The following is an 18,239-nucleotide window of genomic DNA, read 5'->3' as shown; positions in this document are numbered from 1 at the left end:
CCAACATTTCAGTGTGACAAATTTATTATTGTTATTGCCGGTATTATTATAATTTTCTACCAATGTGCAAAAGCGTTCTACCAACTAAATATAATAACCTAATAAACCAAACCTATTAAAAGAAGGTGACGCCACCAGGAGGGTTAATGGACATAAAGGCACTTAACCAGCCTATATTTTCCAGAACAGCCTGGATTGGGCACCAACCTTTTTAGGAACGGCGTGGTGAAGAAACCAGGAGAAACAGAGTAGCCAGTGTCTGAAATAGTTTCCTCAGTTGGCTCACATGCCTTGTGCTACACTGAGCAGAGAAACAGAGTAGCCAGTGTCTGAAATAGTTTCCTCAGTTTGCTCACATGCCTTGTGCTACACTGAGCAGAGAAACAGAGTAGCCAGTGTCTGAAATAGTTTCCTCAGTTTGCTCACATGCCTTGTGCTACACTGAGCAGAGAAACAGAGTAGCCAGTGTCTGAAATAGTTTCCTCAGTTTGCTCACATGCCTTGTGCTACACTGAGCAGAGAAACAGAGTAGCCAGTGTCTGAAATAGTTTCCTCAGTTTGCTCACATGCCTTGTGCTACACTGAGCAGAGAAACAGAGTAGCCAGTGTCTGAAATAGTTTCCTCAGTTTGCTCACATGCCTTGTGCTACACTGAGCAGAGAAACAGAGTAGCCAGTGTCTGAAATAGTTTCCTCAGTTTGCTCACATGCCTTGTGCTACACTGAGCACTAGACATGGCATTATGTGGCACTACGGCATTATCTGTGGTTAATTCAAATACGGGGTGTGGTGAACCGAGGCAGGAGAGGAGAGAAGAAGGCTGTTTGCTTAGCACAAAGCTAAGCTAAGCTGGACTTAACACTATGAATGCAGTGGCACTGGGGCGTTTGCACTTGAAATGCTCTCTCATGCAAGTGGTTGAGTTGTGCCAAGACAACTCCCATTGTGGCAGAGTGAGAGCTGCACATTTTGTACAGTAAGCTTGGCAGAATAATCCCAAACCTATTTCTTTTCCTATTGTCTATCGCTGCCATTTTTCTGCTGCTGGTAAAGAGAGCAGCCTGGCCAGAGAAGTGGATTAACATTGAAAGCACAGGGGGCATCCTGGTGGCACGTACCACTAATCTTTCCCCTGGCCGTCCCGGGTTCGAATCCGACATGTCATCCCCTCTCTCTCTCCACAGCCTTCCTGTCTGCCTACTGTCCTGTCTAATAAAGGCAAAATGCCCAGAAAAAATCTATAAAAAACAAACATTGAAAGGAGCACAGGTGCTCTTATGTAGAATAACACAACGCACATGCATTGCACTGTGCAGTCTAGGCTTCTGCCATCATATACAGTATACTTATTACCGTAGTTAGACTGTTCTCTTGTAGCCAAGGGAAGCCGTCAATTTGTTAATACAGCCATGGAGGCCATTTGTCTACTCTTCATGGATCCACTCTCAAATCAAAATATAAAGATAAATAATTTATATATATATATATATATATATATATATATATATATATATATATATATATATATATATATAAACATAATTCAAAAATGTTTTGACCAAAATTGTTTTCAGTTCATTGAATATTCATTGCAGCCCTAGTCAGTGCAAACCTTAACTGGTCTTTCCTACATTTTCACCAGACCTTAGAGAATGGTCCTAGGAAGTTCTTATGCAGCTTATAACCAAATGTCTTTAAATGTTGATAGCTGGCTTTTTCTACATATTCCTGTTCTGATAGTAACAGATGTATTTACTTTCCATGCCAATCACTGATTGCCAGTATTTTAGGTCTGTTTGTGTAGTTTTGCAATTTTTTTTTGTTTTCCAGTGATACTGGAGACCGAGCGCGGCATAGGACACCGCGGAACGCCAGAATGTCTGCGCCCTCGCTGGGTCGCTTTGTCCCAAGGTCAGTCACCTCTAACCCCTAACCCAGTCTTTTCCCTATATGCATTCAGCAGGGGCGCACCACCGCTGCTGAAATATGGCTGCTGCTGAATTACACTGTACGGTAATTATTTTCTTATTTTTTTCTGTTATATTTGCGCTATGGACGCTTCATATTGTAGGACTACTATAGAGTACTATAGGAACATTATAGGAATACTATAGCAATATTATAGGATTACTATAGGAATATTATACAGTAGGAATACTGTAGGAATATAGGAATAGAAATACTATGTCCTTATTGCCAAATACAATTTTATTGACCATCTCCTACTAGACAGGACAGGGCAAGCCAAATAAATGTTTTGTGCCTTTTTGTTCTTTTCTTTTTGTATTATTTTTTCAGATTTTCTCCCCAATTGTAATTGGCCAATTTCCCTCCTGTTGCCCCACCCTCTTCCGATCTGGGGAGAGCCGTATACTAGCACCCTGCTTCCTCTGGCACATGCGTAGTTGCCAGCTGCTTCTTTTCACCTGATAGCGGGGAGCTTCACCGGCAGGACGTAGCACGCTATTCCCACCAGTTCCCTTCTGCCCCAAACAGACTGACCAGAGGAGGTGCTAGTGCAGTGACCAGGACACATACCCCTAATCCGGCTTCCCACCAGCAGAGACAGCCAATTGTGCCTGTATGGGCGCCCGACCAATCCGGAGGTAACACGAGGGGGCGAACCTGCGACCCTCGTGTTGGTAGCAGTCCCCATTACAGCCAGTCTCTTTTTGAGGCCAATGCGGAAGTTGCCATACTCTCAAATGGCCAGTGGGGGGCGCAGCTTGTGTAACATCATCCCTGAACGTCCATTCAACTCTATGTGAAACGAGCCAACTTCTCTCTCGGTCTCTGTCTTAAATAAACACTTTACAAATGAGTTTATGGTCTGAAAAAACAATTTCAAGTATTTTTCATGCTCTCAAGGCCCCAGTTTTTTTAATTATAGCCCCATTCCGAGGAAAATAGGCGATATACTTTGGATATTGGGAAACAGTAATACTTCCGCCCGTTAGAGGCAGCAATGTGCCGCAAAGGCATCTAGTCTGCGGAAAGTACACGAATAAGAAAACCTAGCAAAACAAGGCTAGTATGGCTAGCAGATAGCAAGTCATACTTTAGCAAATTATCAGAAAATAGCGCTACTTTATGATATTTTAATAATGTTAGTAGACACACGTAACTGTATAGATGGCATACATGTAACGTGACGCTCATAACATGGCGGACCATTTAACGTTATCTAACGGTATGTAAAGTAGCCTAACGTTAAATGGTCTGTCCATGTTATACAGTAAGCGTCATAAGGTTATATGTTAACATGACAACATCACAAGTTTTTGCAGACATGAATGCTGTTGGTCGTTTGTTCAATTTGCTTTTCTGTATGGTATTGGACATTTAAAAATGATACATACTTGTCTTGAGGCATCCGCCAAGCTCAGCAATTTGTTATCCTTATTTTAAAACATACTTTATCAGATCGATAGAACTCAACATAGCCTAAGGTCTTGCACTAATATGTCTACTGGTAAATTAGGCATATATAGATAATCTACCAAGCAACACTTGATACAAATATAGGTAACCATTTCACAGCAGTACAGCCTACCATGGTGGAAAATTAACCATTCTTTAAGTTTGAATGATATCAAAATATATGTTGCATGGTGTAGCCTTTGTTTATGTCGAATTGTTACAGCTAACCATATTTCAATAAATATAAATCATTCGTTGATTTGAAGCAGTCGGTTGGTTCTCCATCTTCATTCTTCTTCCTGGTCATTTGGTCGAAGCTGGTTCACTCGACATCAAATATCTTTATATCACATCTTATTAACAACCTGCTCTGACCAGACAATTATAATGGGCTTGTTCTATGAGATTTGCGGTACATTCGGGTACATGATTTAATTAGCACATAGCCTACACAACAAGGTTCTTTGTTGGCAATGTTTATTGACAAAAACACACTGGCAGATACATACCAAATGGTTCAAAGTAAATATATCAAAAGTCTCAAATCTGTCAGCATTTGGCTTATGTTATTGCAATATCTTAGGTTGAACAACTGATGATCAGCAATATTCTCACAGTAATATGCACATGGGAATCAAAACGTAGCATTCATTTTCACAAATAATTTGACCAAGGGACAATGTGCCTCTGTTCTGTTGTGCTGTTCCTGCTCCACCATGGTACTCCGACGGCCATCCCTTGAAGAAACAAACGACACCGTGTTATATTAATTGCTATAACATAACGCCACCAAATTTCAGTTAAAGTAGGCTATAACGGTGCTCACACGTTAGCACACGATGCTAATCGAGCTAGCGTTAGCTTACAAACATGAGCATCACTCAAACAGTCCAACGAGTCCAACATAGCAGAGCACCAAGTGCGCGACCAAATCCACCTCAGTTATAAATTTTAGAGTTTGCCCAGAGATAAGTATAATAGCAGTTTACCTTGTGGAGGCTTAGCAGCAGCTAGCAGGCTGGAGACTCACACCAGGCACAATGCACCAGGATCACACCACACCATGGTCTCTTGGCCAGGCCCCGGACAAGACGGTGGTCGGCTGGCTGGACTCCTACTCGCCCATACCTTCGGACTAAAAGTTATTATATTTGTTGTCCTGGACCATTTCACCACTGCAACCAGCCAGCCAGCGAGCAAGCTAGCAAACAGAAGCGAACAACAAGATGGCAGTCGTTCAAGCCTGTGAGACAAATTCGGAAACTCCCCCGGCAGCCGCTAGGGGCAGCCGCCCCCTCCTCCTTCTTCTTCTTCTACTAGTGTTTAACAGCCCTCTCTCCCCGTACTTCCGTGTAAAGTTAATCCATTCAACCAATCAACGATGAGCAGGAAGCGGGAGATTCAAGCCTCATTTTCTGCTATCAAAACCCAATGGGTGACGTCACGCTGACATTATCCAGTTCTATTATACAATCTATGGTTGGTAGGCAGGGAATCTACTGTCACACTACCTGGATGCCATTTTGCGCCAATTTTTCTTCACACGCACGGCACGCTTCACCTCCGCTGCTACAACTCCATCCTAGGAGAAGAAATATTTAATTTACCAGGTTCCTCCTTCTTTTTTTATTTACAGTTACGCACCGCTATGCGAACATATGGAGTTCCATGGAGTCAACCAATAGCCACTCACCCACTTGTAGAAATTGTAACAAACTTTAAACTTCACAGGGGCTTTGTCTCAAATTTGTATAGAAAAATCCAACAAAAATCAGGTGTTTCATAGGGTATTGTTACTGTGTGGAACATAGACCTCAAAAACTATGAACAGAACATAGATTGGAGGAGAGTTTGGAGCAACATTTCTTTCACATCAAGTAATTATAACTATCAGTTGCTGAATTATAAGTTTATTCATAGGTTTTATAGAAAACGGTGCCAACTCAAACTGACTCCAAGCCCCTTATGTATATTTTGTTCACAAAATGAAATTGGAACATATGTACACGTTATGGGAATGCCCAGGCGTCCATATGTTCTGGACACAAGTGGCTAGGGCAATATCAGCTATAATGAATGTAACCATACCTTGTGTTCCAAATATTTCATTTCTCTTACTTTATCATGTCATCAGAAAAAGACAATGTTCTGTGCAGTAAAAGCAGCTAAAAAAATAGTAGCAATGAGATGGAAACACCCGCAAGATTTAAATGTACGATATTGGCTTTTCCTGTTTTACAACGTTCTGTCCTTAGAAGTGTCAATAGGCAGCATACGGGGTATGAAGATGGAAATAATTTAAGCTCTCACTCTAGTAATGGAGAGAGTAAACTCAATTATAACCACATTTGTTGCATAAATTATCAGGTGAATGTGGATTGTATGTACAATTTATTTTGTCATTTACACCAACTTTACTTTATTTTTTATTTTTGTACCTTTTCATAAAATGGAACGAGGGTAAAGATTGACATGTTAGTATTAGTTAAAAAAAAAGGGGGGAGGTACGGTGGTTCAGTGGTAAGCACTATCGCCTCACAGCTCGAAGGTCGTGGGTTCGATTCCCACCTGGGACGATGTGAACGCTGAAGGAATGCGTGCCCGTCCGCATGTCCTCGAGTGCCCACCGCCCGGGTGGGGTCGTCAAAAGGGCCTTTCTGTGTGGAGTTTGCATGTTCTCCCCGTGCCTCCCGGGGGTTTCCTTCATATAGGAACCCCCTTCACAAAAACATGCAATATCCTGGTTGCTAATGTGGTTCCTCCTCTGGTCGTTAAGGGCGCCTGTTCAGAGGGAGGGGAACTGGTTGGAATAGCGTGAACCTCCCACGTGCTATGTCCTACCGGTGAAGCTTCCTCTGGCAGGTGAAAAGAAGCGGCTGGCTAACTGAAGTATGGAGCCAGAAAATGTCTATCGTTTCATATTCTGCTCTATAGTTTATATCGGTGTATCGTTTCATATTCTGCTCTATAGTTTATATCTGTATCGTTTCATATTCTGCTCTATAGTTTATATCGGTGTATCGTTTCATATTCTGCTCTATAGTTTATATCGGTGTATCGTTTCATATTCTGCTCTATAGTTTATATCGGTGTATCGTTTCATATTCTGCTCTATAGTTTATATCGGTGTATCGTTTCATATTCTGCTCTATAGTTTATATCGGTGTATCGTTTCATATTCTGCTCTATAGTTTATATCAGTGTATCGTTTCATATTCTGCTCTATAGTTTATATCAGTGTATCGTTTCATATTCTGCTCTATAGTTTATATCGGTGTATCGTTTCATATTCTGCTCTATAGTTTATATCGGTGTATCGTTTCATATTCTGCTCTATAGTTTATATCGGTGTATCGTTTCATATTCTGCTCTATAGTTTATATCGGTGTATCGTTTCATATTCTGCTCTATAGTTTATATCGGTGTATCGTTTCATATTATGCTCTATAGTTTATATCGGTGTATCGTTTCATATTATGCTCTATAGTTTATATCGGTGTATCGTTTCATATTATGCTCTATAGTTTATATCGGTGTATCGTTTCATATTCTGCTCTATAGTTTATATCGGTGTGTATCGTTTCATATTCTGCTCTATAGTTTATATCGGTGTATCGTTTCATATTATGCTCTATAGTTTATATCGGTGTGTATCGTTTCATATTATGCTCTATAGTTTATATCGGTGTATCGTTTCATATTATGCTCTATAGTTTATATCGGTGTATCGTTTCATATTATGCTCTATAGTTTATATCGGTGTATCGTTTCATATTCTGCTCTATAGTTTATATCGGTGTATCGTTTCATATTCTGCTCTATAGTTTATATCGGTGTATCGTTTCATATTATGCTCTATAGTTTATATCGGTGTATCGTTTCATATTCTGCTCTATAGTTTATATCGGTGTATCGTTTCATATTCTGCTCTATAGTTTATATCGGTGTATCGTTTCATATTCTGCTCTATAGTTTATATCGGTGTATCGTTTAATATTCTGCTCTATTGTTTATATCGGTGTATCGTTTCATATTCTGCTCTATTGTTTATATCGGTGTATCGTTTCATATTCTGCTCTATAGTTTATATCGGTGTATCGTTTCATATTCTGCTCTATAGTTTATATCGGTGTATCGTTTCATATTCTGCTCTATAGTTTATATCGGTGTATCGTTTCATATTCTGCTCTATAGTTTATATCGGTGTATCGTTTCATATTCTGCTCTATAGTTTATATCGGTGTATCGTTTTATATTCTGCTCTATAGTTTATATCGGTGTATCGTTTCATATTCTGCTCTATAGTTTATATCGGTGTATCGTTTCATATTCTGCTCTATAGTTTATATCGGTGTATCGTTTCATATTCTGCTCTATAGTTTATATCGGTGTATCGTTTCATATTCTGCTCTATAGTTTATATCGGTGTATCGTTTCATATTCTGCTCTATAGTTTATATCGGTGTATCGTTTCATATTCTGCTCTATAGTTTATATCGGTGTATCGTTTCATATTATGCTCTATAGTTTATATCGGTGTATCGTTTCATATTATGCTCTATAGTTTATATCGGTGTATCGTTTCATATTATGCTCTATAGTTTATATCGGTGTATCGTTTCATATTATGCTCTATAGTTTATATCGGTGTATCGTTTCATATTCTGCTCTATAGTTTATATCGGTGTATCGTTTCATATTCTGCTCTATAGTTTATATCGGTGTATCGTTTCATATTATGCTCTATAGTTTATATCGGTGTATCGTTTCATATTATGCTCTATAGTTTATATCGGTGTATCGTTTCATATTCTGCTCTATAGTTTATATCGGTGTATCGTTTCATATTCTGCTCTATAGTTTATATCGGTGTATCGTTTCATATTCTGCTCTATAGTTTATATCGGTGTATCGTTTCATATTCTGCTCTATTGTTTATATCGGTGTATCGTTTCATATTATGCTCTATTGTTTATATCGGTGTATCGTTTCATATTATGCTCTATAGTTTATATCGGTGTATCGTTTCATATTATGCTCTATAGTTTATATCGGTGTATCGTTTCATATTATGCTCTATAGTTTATATCGGTGTATCGTTTCATATTATGCTCTATAGTTTATATCGGTGTATCGTTTCATATTATGCTCTATAGTTTATATCGGTGTATCGTTTCATATTATGCTCTATAGTTTATATCGGTGTATCGTTTCATATTATGCTCTATAGTTTATATCGGTGTATCGTTTCATATTATGCTCTATAGTTTATATCGGTGTATCGTTTCATATTCTGCTCTATATTTTATATCGGTGTATCGTTTCATATTCTGCTCTATTGTTTATATCGGTGTATCGTTTCATATTATGCTCTATTGTTTATATCGGTGTATCGTTTCATATTATGCTCTATAGTTTATATCGGTGTATCGTTTCATATTATGCTCTATAGTTTATATCGGTGTATCGTTTCATATTCTGCTCTATAGTTTATATCGGTGTATCGTTTCATATTATGCTCTATAGTTTATATCGGTGTATCGTTTCATATTATGCTCTATTGTTTATATCGGTGTATCGTTTCATATTCTGCTCTATAGTTTATATCGGTGTATCGTTTCATATTATGCTCTATTGTTTATATCGGTGTGTTGCAAATCACACTCTTGACGCAAATATTTTCCATCATTTGGACGGCGCTTTGCTTTCGTCAGTTTTTTTTTTTACTCACCTCCACACACACCAGTCCGCACCAGACTCTGTCAACATGCCCCTTGCGTCCCTTTACGAGTCACACAAATCAGCCGCTGAGTAAAGAGCAGGGAGAAGTTACCTCTAGTCCTCCACTGGGCGCACGGTGGCTCAGTGGTAGAGCTGTCGCCTCACAGTCAGAAGGTCTTGAGTTCGATTCTCGCCTGGGACACTGTGGGCGCTGTGGTTGTGTTCCCCCCCATATCTTCAGTGCCTACTGCCCAGGTGGGGTATCTCGTCGTAAGGGCCTTTCTCTCTGTGTGGAGTTTGCATGTTCTCCCCGTGCTCCCCCAGGGGGTTCCTCCGTATATAACCCCCCCACTAAAAACATGCAAAAGATCAGATCGTCATCGTCATCCGACCAGTGACGACAACATCCGAAGTCGGTCCCCGGGCGCTGTACGAGAAAGCGACCACTGCTCCTGGCCTGCCCCTCGGAGGAAAGGACATGCCTGGATGGGTTAAATGCAGAGGACACTTTTCACCGGCCACCGTCAGCATGAGTGTGTTGTGGCCGCATGCATGTATTGTGGTGTTCCTGTGACAATAAAAGACGGGCTTGTCCCGTTACGAGAGTTTTCCCGTTACTACGTCAGCCTACCGAGGCATTTGTGCTGTGTTAAGTCCATCTTTGATCCCTTATTTGCGTGTGTCCACGTAACGTTAAACCTGGCACAACATCTCCTCTCATCCTCTCAAGGAAATCCATTGAGGAGACGACAGCCAAACGTCTGCAGTCCAGAAACTTGTCAACAGCTCTTCTAATCTTGTAATCAACTAGCAAACTAATTATCTAACCCGAACTGACAACAGCTGTCACCAGCTGTGCGCTGGCAAAAGACGGGTGACCACTTGACAAAGCTTTGGGTTAGCTTCGGTTAGCTTTAGCTTATATATCTACAAAATAGTTTCCTTAGGTTTGAGTTGTGTTTGTTGGATAACAGGGAAATCCCGGAGTGGAGTATTTTTGTTGAGTGAACTGAACTGCATTGAACTGGTAGCATGGAAATCCTGAAGTGGAGTTTTTTGTTCCTGAACTGAGGGAACTGGACTGAACTATAAAGAACTTTTCTTCTACCTGTTTTGCTCTAATAATCTTTAATGGAACTAGTGGTTTGTCTTGTAAAGAAAATAACCAGGCTTCATATGTATTTTCAATGCATGTATCTTTGTGGAGTTTGACATTGACTCAAACTTTTGACTGGTTTAAATTTGGCCGAACTGCTACATAAATAAATTATATAAACTACCGTATTTATTCATTGGATTGCTATTTTGTGATATATATCATTATCGGGATATGAGATTTTGGCCATCTCGCCGAGCCCTACTCCGATTCAATCTTTTTGTTGTTGTTTATCCTTTTCAAACTCATGGTCAAATATGGTTTGCTGTCCCACCCGCACCTGTTTCTCACTGCTTTTCTCTCTTCCTTGATGATGTTTGAGAGACCAGCGGAGGGGCAACTGAAAAGTCTCATTTCTCTCTCTCATAAGTAACATTCACGTAGCCTACAAAGACTGAAACAGATATATTTTCTGAGTCTCCATTTATTTAACTCCACTCAACAACACATGCAAGTGTCAACAGTCTTGTGCTCCAATTATCTCACAAAAAAATAATCATGTTGGCGGTTTAATTTACACAATATAAAATATTGATGTAGAAAAAAAGAAAATCTGCTGCACTTTCAATTTGATGGATGAAATGTAGGCCTATATATATGTTGTTTTGTTTTTTAACTGTATATTACAATGTGACTTCTTTTTATTATTGTACTGAGTGTGAGTCTGGTGTAGAGGACTATAGTCCTGTACCAGAAACTTTCAATAAACTTCAATAAACTATATGTAAAATGTGAACTGTTCTATAATAGACTGCTATAGCTGCTAAAAACAAAACAAACGGTGATCTGTGATCAATCGTGATCGTCGGGCAGATATTTCTCATAGGCGATCGGTGATTGGTGGCAACAAAGCGTATTCGGTGCACCCATAGAATGTAGAGTTATGAAGATGCAGGGATGTTTGAGCTTGTGTATCGTCCAACATAAGTCGGGTTAGGACTCTCATGTATTGTTGTCATTTGCTAAATCATTATTCAGAAATAATTGATTCTATTAGAAATGTTAATTGTGTGGTAATTGTATGGCTGGATATCTGTCCTTTTCTCCAAATCCTCTCCAGGCGCTTCCTTCTTCCTGAGTACCTGCCCTACGCTGGAATCTTCCATGAGAGGGGGCAGCCTGGCCTGGCCACACACTCCTCTGTCAACAGAGTGCTAGCTGGTAAACACTCCCAATTCACTAACAAACACACTCCCAATCCACTACCAAACACTACCTTCTAAAAGGTATGCCTGCCTGCTCTGGTAACAGGGGAAATGGGGGTCGGGTAGTAGTCCTTCACAACTGAATGGAAGCTAACGTTAGCAAGGCTAGCATACAACTCATCCCTGTCAGCCTCCATATTGGTTTGTTCTAATGTTATTGACGCACCCACTTTCCAATGGTCCAATCAAACTCCCCAAGTGTTTTGTCCCGCCTCTCTTGCAGCCTGTCCAATCAAATTCCTCATAGTCTTTGGTCTCGCCTACAATCAACGTTTCACTCAGAAATGAGGAAGTTAAATACTATGGAAAACCATTTCAGCTCGACTTTAACAGTGTTTGTGTTCCCCAGGGGCGTCAATTGGAGATGGCCAGTCTGCGGTCGCCAGCAACATCGCCAACACCACCTACCGACTGCAGTGGTGGGACTTCACCAAATTTGACCTTCCTGAGATCAGCAACGGTACTACAGTTTCTCCCTCCACTACTCTCACTTTCTCCTTTTTTTGTGGAGCCATTATTACTACTAGTGCAGTGCCCTCGCGATATAACGATATCCAAAATCTAAGACAATATCTAGTCTCATATCACAATATCGATATAATACTGTATCAGTATATTGCCCAGGCATATTGGGTATCGGCCAGTCAGTGTTGTCCTCCCTGATCGCAGCTACATACAAACCAGCTGTAAAACAAACCTGTAGTGAAATGTTATTGTCTTTGCACATTTTATTTATTCATGTAAATGTTAAATGATGTTTTTGTAAATTAATTTGCTTAAAGACAGTAATGTAGTTTCCCTACAGTTGAATAGGTGTGTTGGGTGTCAGATTAAAGAGCTGCGAACTCTAAAATAATGTTTCAATGGAGGATTTCACATGAGGTTTACATGCTGTTTCCTATTCTGATTCAATGCACCTGTATCAAACTTGAAAGACCCATAGTTGAACCCTAATTGCTCGTGTGTGTGTGTGTGTGTGTGTGTCCTGCACAGCCTCAGTCAACGTTCTGGTGCCAAACTGTAAAATCTACAACGATGCGAGTTGTGACATCTCTGCAGACGGGCAGCTGCTGGCCGTCTTCATCCCCAGCAGTCAGCGGGGCTTCCCAGATGAGGGCATTCTGGCCGTCTACTCTCTGGCTCCTCACAACCTGGGAGAGATGCTCTACACCAAGAGATTTGGTAAGCCAGTAGTCTCGCTGGCCTCTGGCCAGCCTCCCCTTCCTACCGTGAGAAGAGTCTGGTGCCGCAGGTCTGCATAGTGGGATTGCGATGGACGGCGCTTAGCGGCAGTGCCCTTGGAAAATAGTTTCCAACAATCCAACTTGCCATTTTCAGCGTGTAGCAACGAGCTAGCGTGTAGGTTTCGGCCGTTAGCTTGCTAGCTAGTTAGCGTTGTTGTTTTCACTGAGGCGGCAGGACACTAGTTACAGCGACACACAGGGAGGAGGGAGCGGAAGCCGCTCTGATTGACATGGTCGGAGCCAATGACAGAGTTTGTAATAAGCCACGATTTCAGACAGCAGCCCATCTTTATTGTCACACGAACAGTCGGGAGCAGACATCCGGCAGCCACTGAAACAGTCGCTCCAATGGGGAGCAGCTGTAGAGCAGGGGAGGGTTTATCCCAGTTGCCTGTTTCCGTGCAGCCAGATGACTCTCACGGTAGGGAGGGGAGGCTGGCCAGCAAGACTAGTAAGCCAGCAACCACATAGCCAACACTGGACATCATTATGTGCAGTTACTGAGATTTCAGTTACGGTAGATTACCGTAGATGTTAATTCCCCCTATTTGTTTCCATTTTCAACTTTTTCAGAACATGCGTACTAGTTCAGTAAATTCAAATGGCAAAAATAAAATAAAAAATATATAACCCAAATTTTGTGGGTCCTTGAGAAATTGCATGAATTTATATATTTTGTGCAAGAAGTGTGTGTTTTCTTTTTTTTACCTAACGTGACCCTTTGTCTGTTACCGTCTGTAAAGCCTGCTAGTTCTCATTATAAAAATTCTCTGTGTATCTCAAACTGCCATTTTGGGTCCTTGAATTTGAGGGAATTGAGCATGGAAAGTCCTTGAAAAGTCCTTGAATTTGATCTTTAGAAAGGTGTGGGACCTCTGTCAAATACATGGAAGAATAAAATGCTGTTTTGGCATATGGATTGATTCAAACTTGTATTAACATTTTAAATAAATGGAACGTCAATGTGAGCCTTATCGTAAAGAAAGCCCACCAACGTTTGTTCTTCCTGAGGCAACTCAGGAAATTCAAAGTGTCAAAGATAGGGATGTGTCACTTCTACCGAGCTATGATAGAGAGTGTGCTCACATTCTCTATCACAGTTTGGTTTGGTAACTGTTCAGCTGAAGACAGAGAAGAGCTGAACAGGGTTGTGAAAACGGCATCGAAGATCATAGGTAAGGATTTGCCGAGAATATCTATGCGATATTTATAACGAGCGCATATTGAAGCTAGGGCTGAAGATAATAAGGGACCCCTCCCATCCAGCCAATGCTCTCTTTGCCCCCCTTCCTTCAGGAAGAAGGGTACGCAGCATCAAATGCCGAACCACTCGTCTGCGTAACAGCTCGTACCCTGAAGCAGTGAGGGCCCTTAACTCTTCCTCAGTTCAGTTCACCACCCCAATTTAATTTTACCCCCTAGTCTTTTAATGCACCAGACACTTTTTCAAGATTATTCTCCTTCACCAGGTCCCAATGCCATCTCAGTCAGCCTGTCTCCGATGGGCTGCTATGTGATGGTGGGCCTGGCCTCCCGCAGGATCCTGCTGCATCCCACCACCGACCACATGGTGGCGCAAGTCTTCCGCCTGCAGCAGCCACACGGAGGAGAGACCTCCATCAGGGTGAGACCACTCACAGTACTACTAGTACTAAATACTAAACCTCATGCTAAATTAATACTGTTACTACTACCACTCCTAATAATAAAGTAAGACAGCAGTCATTTTGTGCTGACTGAGACAATTGGCAGTCTGCTAGTACTGCTACTAATATTATTACTCATGTTAATACTACTGCTACTACTACTAGTTCAGGGTTCCTACGCAGGCCTGGAAAAGTATAAAAAATGTATTTGATCATTTCCAGGTCTTGAATAGTTTGGGAATTTGAAAAAGTCTCTGGAAAAGTATGGAAAATGTTGTTCAGGTCCGATACACACATAATTCTCGCTTTTATGTTGTTGTAGACCCAGCTTGTGTTGATGTGAAGAATAATCAGGGATGCAAACTCTGCGCTTTTCGGCGCCTCCCGTGCGTGCACTGAATACAGGTGGAAACAAACCGTGCGTGCACTGAATACAGGTGGAAACAAACCGTGCGTGCACTGAATACAGGTTGAAACAAACCGTGCGTGCACTGAATACAGGTGGAAACAAACCGTGCGTGCACTGAATACAGGTGGAAACAAACCGTGCGTGCACTGAATACAGGTGGAAACAAACCGTGCGTGCACTGAATACAGGTGGAAACAAACCGTGCGTGCACTGAATACAGGTGGAAACAAACCGTGCGTGCACTGAATACAGGTGGAAACAAACCGTGCGTGCACTGAATACAGGTGGAAACAAACCGTGCGTGCACTGAATACAGGTGGAAACAAACCGTGCGTGCACTGAATACAGGTGGAAACAAACCGTGCGTGCACTGAATACAGGTGGAAACAAACCGTGCGTGCACTGAATACAGGTGGAAACAAACCGTGCGTGCACTGAATACAGGTGGAAACAAACCGTGCGTGCACTGAATACAGGTGGAAACAAACCGTGCGTGCACTGAATACAGGTGGAAACAAACCGTGCGTGCACTGAATACAGGTGGAAACAAACCGTGCGTGCACTGAATACAGGTGGATACGGCAAACCGTTTACACAATTGGTGCGGCGCCGACGAATGAACGTGTTTGCTCTGCACTGTCACACAACCAGCACAGAGAAAGTTGTCTTCCACGTGAGGTAGGCTCTCTGGCTGACCCAGGGTCTGCTGCACAGTGCACTCCTACACGTGAGGTAGGCTCTCTGGCTGACCCAGGGTCTGCTGCACAGTGCACTCCTACACGTGAGGTAGGCTCTCTGGCTGACCCAGGCTCTGCTGCACAGTGCACTCCTACACGTGAGGTAGGCTCTCTGGCTGACCCAGGGTCTGCTGCACAGTGCACTCCTACACGTGAGGTAGGCTCTCTGGCTGACCCAGGGTCTGCTGCACAGTGCACTCCTAGTCGCATCTGCCAAAACAAGTGATTGCCTGTAATGGCGCAGTTCTAACATTACATCCTAACGTTACCTGGTTACAATCATAACGTGCAGCGCATCACTTTATGTCTGTGGTAAGTAACAGCAAAGGCATGTTGTTGTTTACAGTTATAGCATAATCAGGCATTAACCTTTAATACATTTAGGCTACTACATGATTATAGGAAAGTATTGTTTCTGATATGTTTATGTGTTTGGTATGTCTAATATCCTTGTTTAGGCCTGGATTTGGAAACTAGACTATAATAAACATTATTTACGGATGGGTTTTTATGTAAAACAAAGAAAGTATTTCGAAATTAGCCTTAACTGCATTTTCTACCTGCTCTGATCCCTGGATTATAACAGTTATAATCCTCCTTTTTTTACAAGTTTAAAAAGCTGCCATTTATTTGACAGCCATTTTTTGGCAGACACTTTTTGATAACATCAAACAGAGACACAAGAGCGGCCCACAGAGCTGCATATAACATGTAATGCATTATCTACAAGCAGGATGTATAGGGAGTAACAGGTTCATTCATATTGTCACCAAAACACACATTGGATCATAAATTCAACCTACTGATGTGATTTTGTGATGAATCAATGGTTATGGTTCACACATATTAGCTCAGGTGCCTAATGGTTATTAGAGTTCACAGTAGGTAGCCAATCTGTGTGTAATGGCTCTGGCTCACTGTATAGAAGCCTAAAAGTCCCTCTTTGATGTTACCAGTATACAAATCTGTGCACATGGTTTACTAATCCATGGACATGTGGTTTAGGAGTACATTGTAATAAAACCGTGCCCATTGAGCTACCATATTGTTTTTGTACCAGGTGACCCCTGGTCAGTGTTGGGGGTAACTCATTACAAAAGTAATATTACATGTAATATATTACTTTTAGCAGTAACTCAGTAATATAACTTATTACTTATAGGATTTAAGTAATATTATACCAGTTACTTTGTCAAGTAACTCAAGTTACAAATTGAGTTACATTTGATTAAATCAAAGCACATATTTAAAAAAGATACAATCATTTCCTAATCAAACTGTGTGTTTTTATACAAATAACCACTATAGATGACAATAAGAAAGGAAAATAATAACATTTAGAATTTTGGATTGTTTACACTGACTTCAAGGCGGTTGAAATTATTTTTCCGGATGGTTCCAGGGCGGCGATGTCATTCTGCTGCTGCTTTTGTTTTGGTCAAAGTAATGCAAAAGTAGTGTAATAAGTAACGAGTTACTCTACACAGAAAGTAATATTGTAAAGTAACTTATTACTTCCAAATGAAAGTAACTAGTAATATGTAGTATATTACATTTTGAAAGTAACTTGCCCAACACTGCCCCTGGTGTTCCACAGTTCTCCTTTATAGATTAATAATGCTGCTGTTTGTTGAATATTCTCTCATTCAGCACAGAAATGCTTTCATTGTTCTTGTCAATGGACGAGTTTGATAGAGAAATAGTGAAATAACTGTTACGATGGTGCAGTGTGCCTGCCGCCTGCCCCGCGGTGCGGCGCATATCTCTTTTTTCACCAACATTCAGTTTGCATCCCTGAATAAGGTTCAGATAGAGGGATGCTCCCTGTCAGCATGCATTATATCAGATACCCTGCAGCAAAAGCAGTCATGCTTGACATCCAGTTGACATCCAGTCAAGAACATAGGGTCTGGGGGAAATATGAAATTTAAAATGGAAAGCGTGTAGGAACTCTGCCAATCACCTATTCTGCTGTGAAGAAGAATCTTCATCTATACAGTGACCTAGTTATCAGGGGCAAGATGTATATCTGCGTAATAATCATATTGAATTCCAGACTAAATCTTCAAAACAAATCAAGGTTTGGAAAACGTGTGGGATTTCGTATTTGAAAATGTGTAGGAGACCTCATCAGGCTGAGACTGCAGCAGACAGTAAACTAATACTCGTTTATTAATTTAGACTCCGTATCCTGAGTCAGTCTGAGCACCCGGAGTCTTGACTTAAAGGCAGTGGTCTCCTTCAGGCCTGGCAACACGGGGCTAACACTCTTCACTTAGCCAACCACAAGCCTTTCACCTCAGCAATACCTTTATGCAGTGGTTCTCAACATGGGGTACAGGGATCACCTTGAGGGGGTTCCACAGGGTCCCCAGCAAATTGATGAATTGTTAAACTTAAGAAAGAGCATCAAATATATTATGTAACATGCTGTCTACAAAAAAAAAAAAAAAAAAAAAAAATCAGCCAAAATATGGGCCAATACCAATATATCGGTGATAGGCCAATATCGGCCGAGCGATATTTCGGTCGGACTCTCTAAGTACTAATACTACCAATTCTGTTGCTATTCCTACTCAAACTGCTACATGGATGACTTGATCAAAACAGATCTTGTGTGTTCCACAAGTCAACTACGCACTCCTGCCTTCTGGGAAATGCTCCGACGGCGAACTGTTGACACAGTCCAGTATTTTTAGAG

General features: G+C 41.1%; 1 protein-coding gene across 1 annotated transcript in view; it reads left to right on the top strand.

Annotated features, from left to right (window-relative positions):
- ambra1b (autophagy/beclin-1 regulator 1b) overlaps nucleotides 1-18,239 on the top strand; it is a 75,334-nt gene that overhangs the window by 37,476 nt on the left and 19,619 nt on the right. The window contains exons 9-13 of the mRNA XM_083663187.1: nucleotides 1,831-1,911; nucleotides 11,358-11,458; nucleotides 11,852-11,962; nucleotides 12,496-12,684; nucleotides 14,216-14,370. Of these exons, the coding sequence (XP_083519313.1) occupies nucleotides 1,831-1,911; nucleotides 11,358-11,458; nucleotides 11,852-11,962; nucleotides 12,496-12,684; nucleotides 14,216-14,370 (637 nt within the window). The remainder of the gene's footprint in view (nucleotides 1-1,830; nucleotides 1,912-11,357; nucleotides 11,459-11,851; nucleotides 11,963-12,495; nucleotides 12,685-14,215; nucleotides 14,371-18,239) is intronic.

Source organism: Poromitra crassiceps (genome assembly GCF_964638095.1).
Source record: "Poromitra crassiceps genome assembly, chromosome: 30".
Taxonomy (NCBI): domain Eukaryota; kingdom Metazoa; phylum Chordata; class Actinopteri; order Beryciformes; family Melamphaidae; genus Poromitra; species Poromitra crassiceps.
Note: the sequence above shows the minus strand (reverse complement) of the source record. Positions and strands in the feature narration are given on the sequence as shown.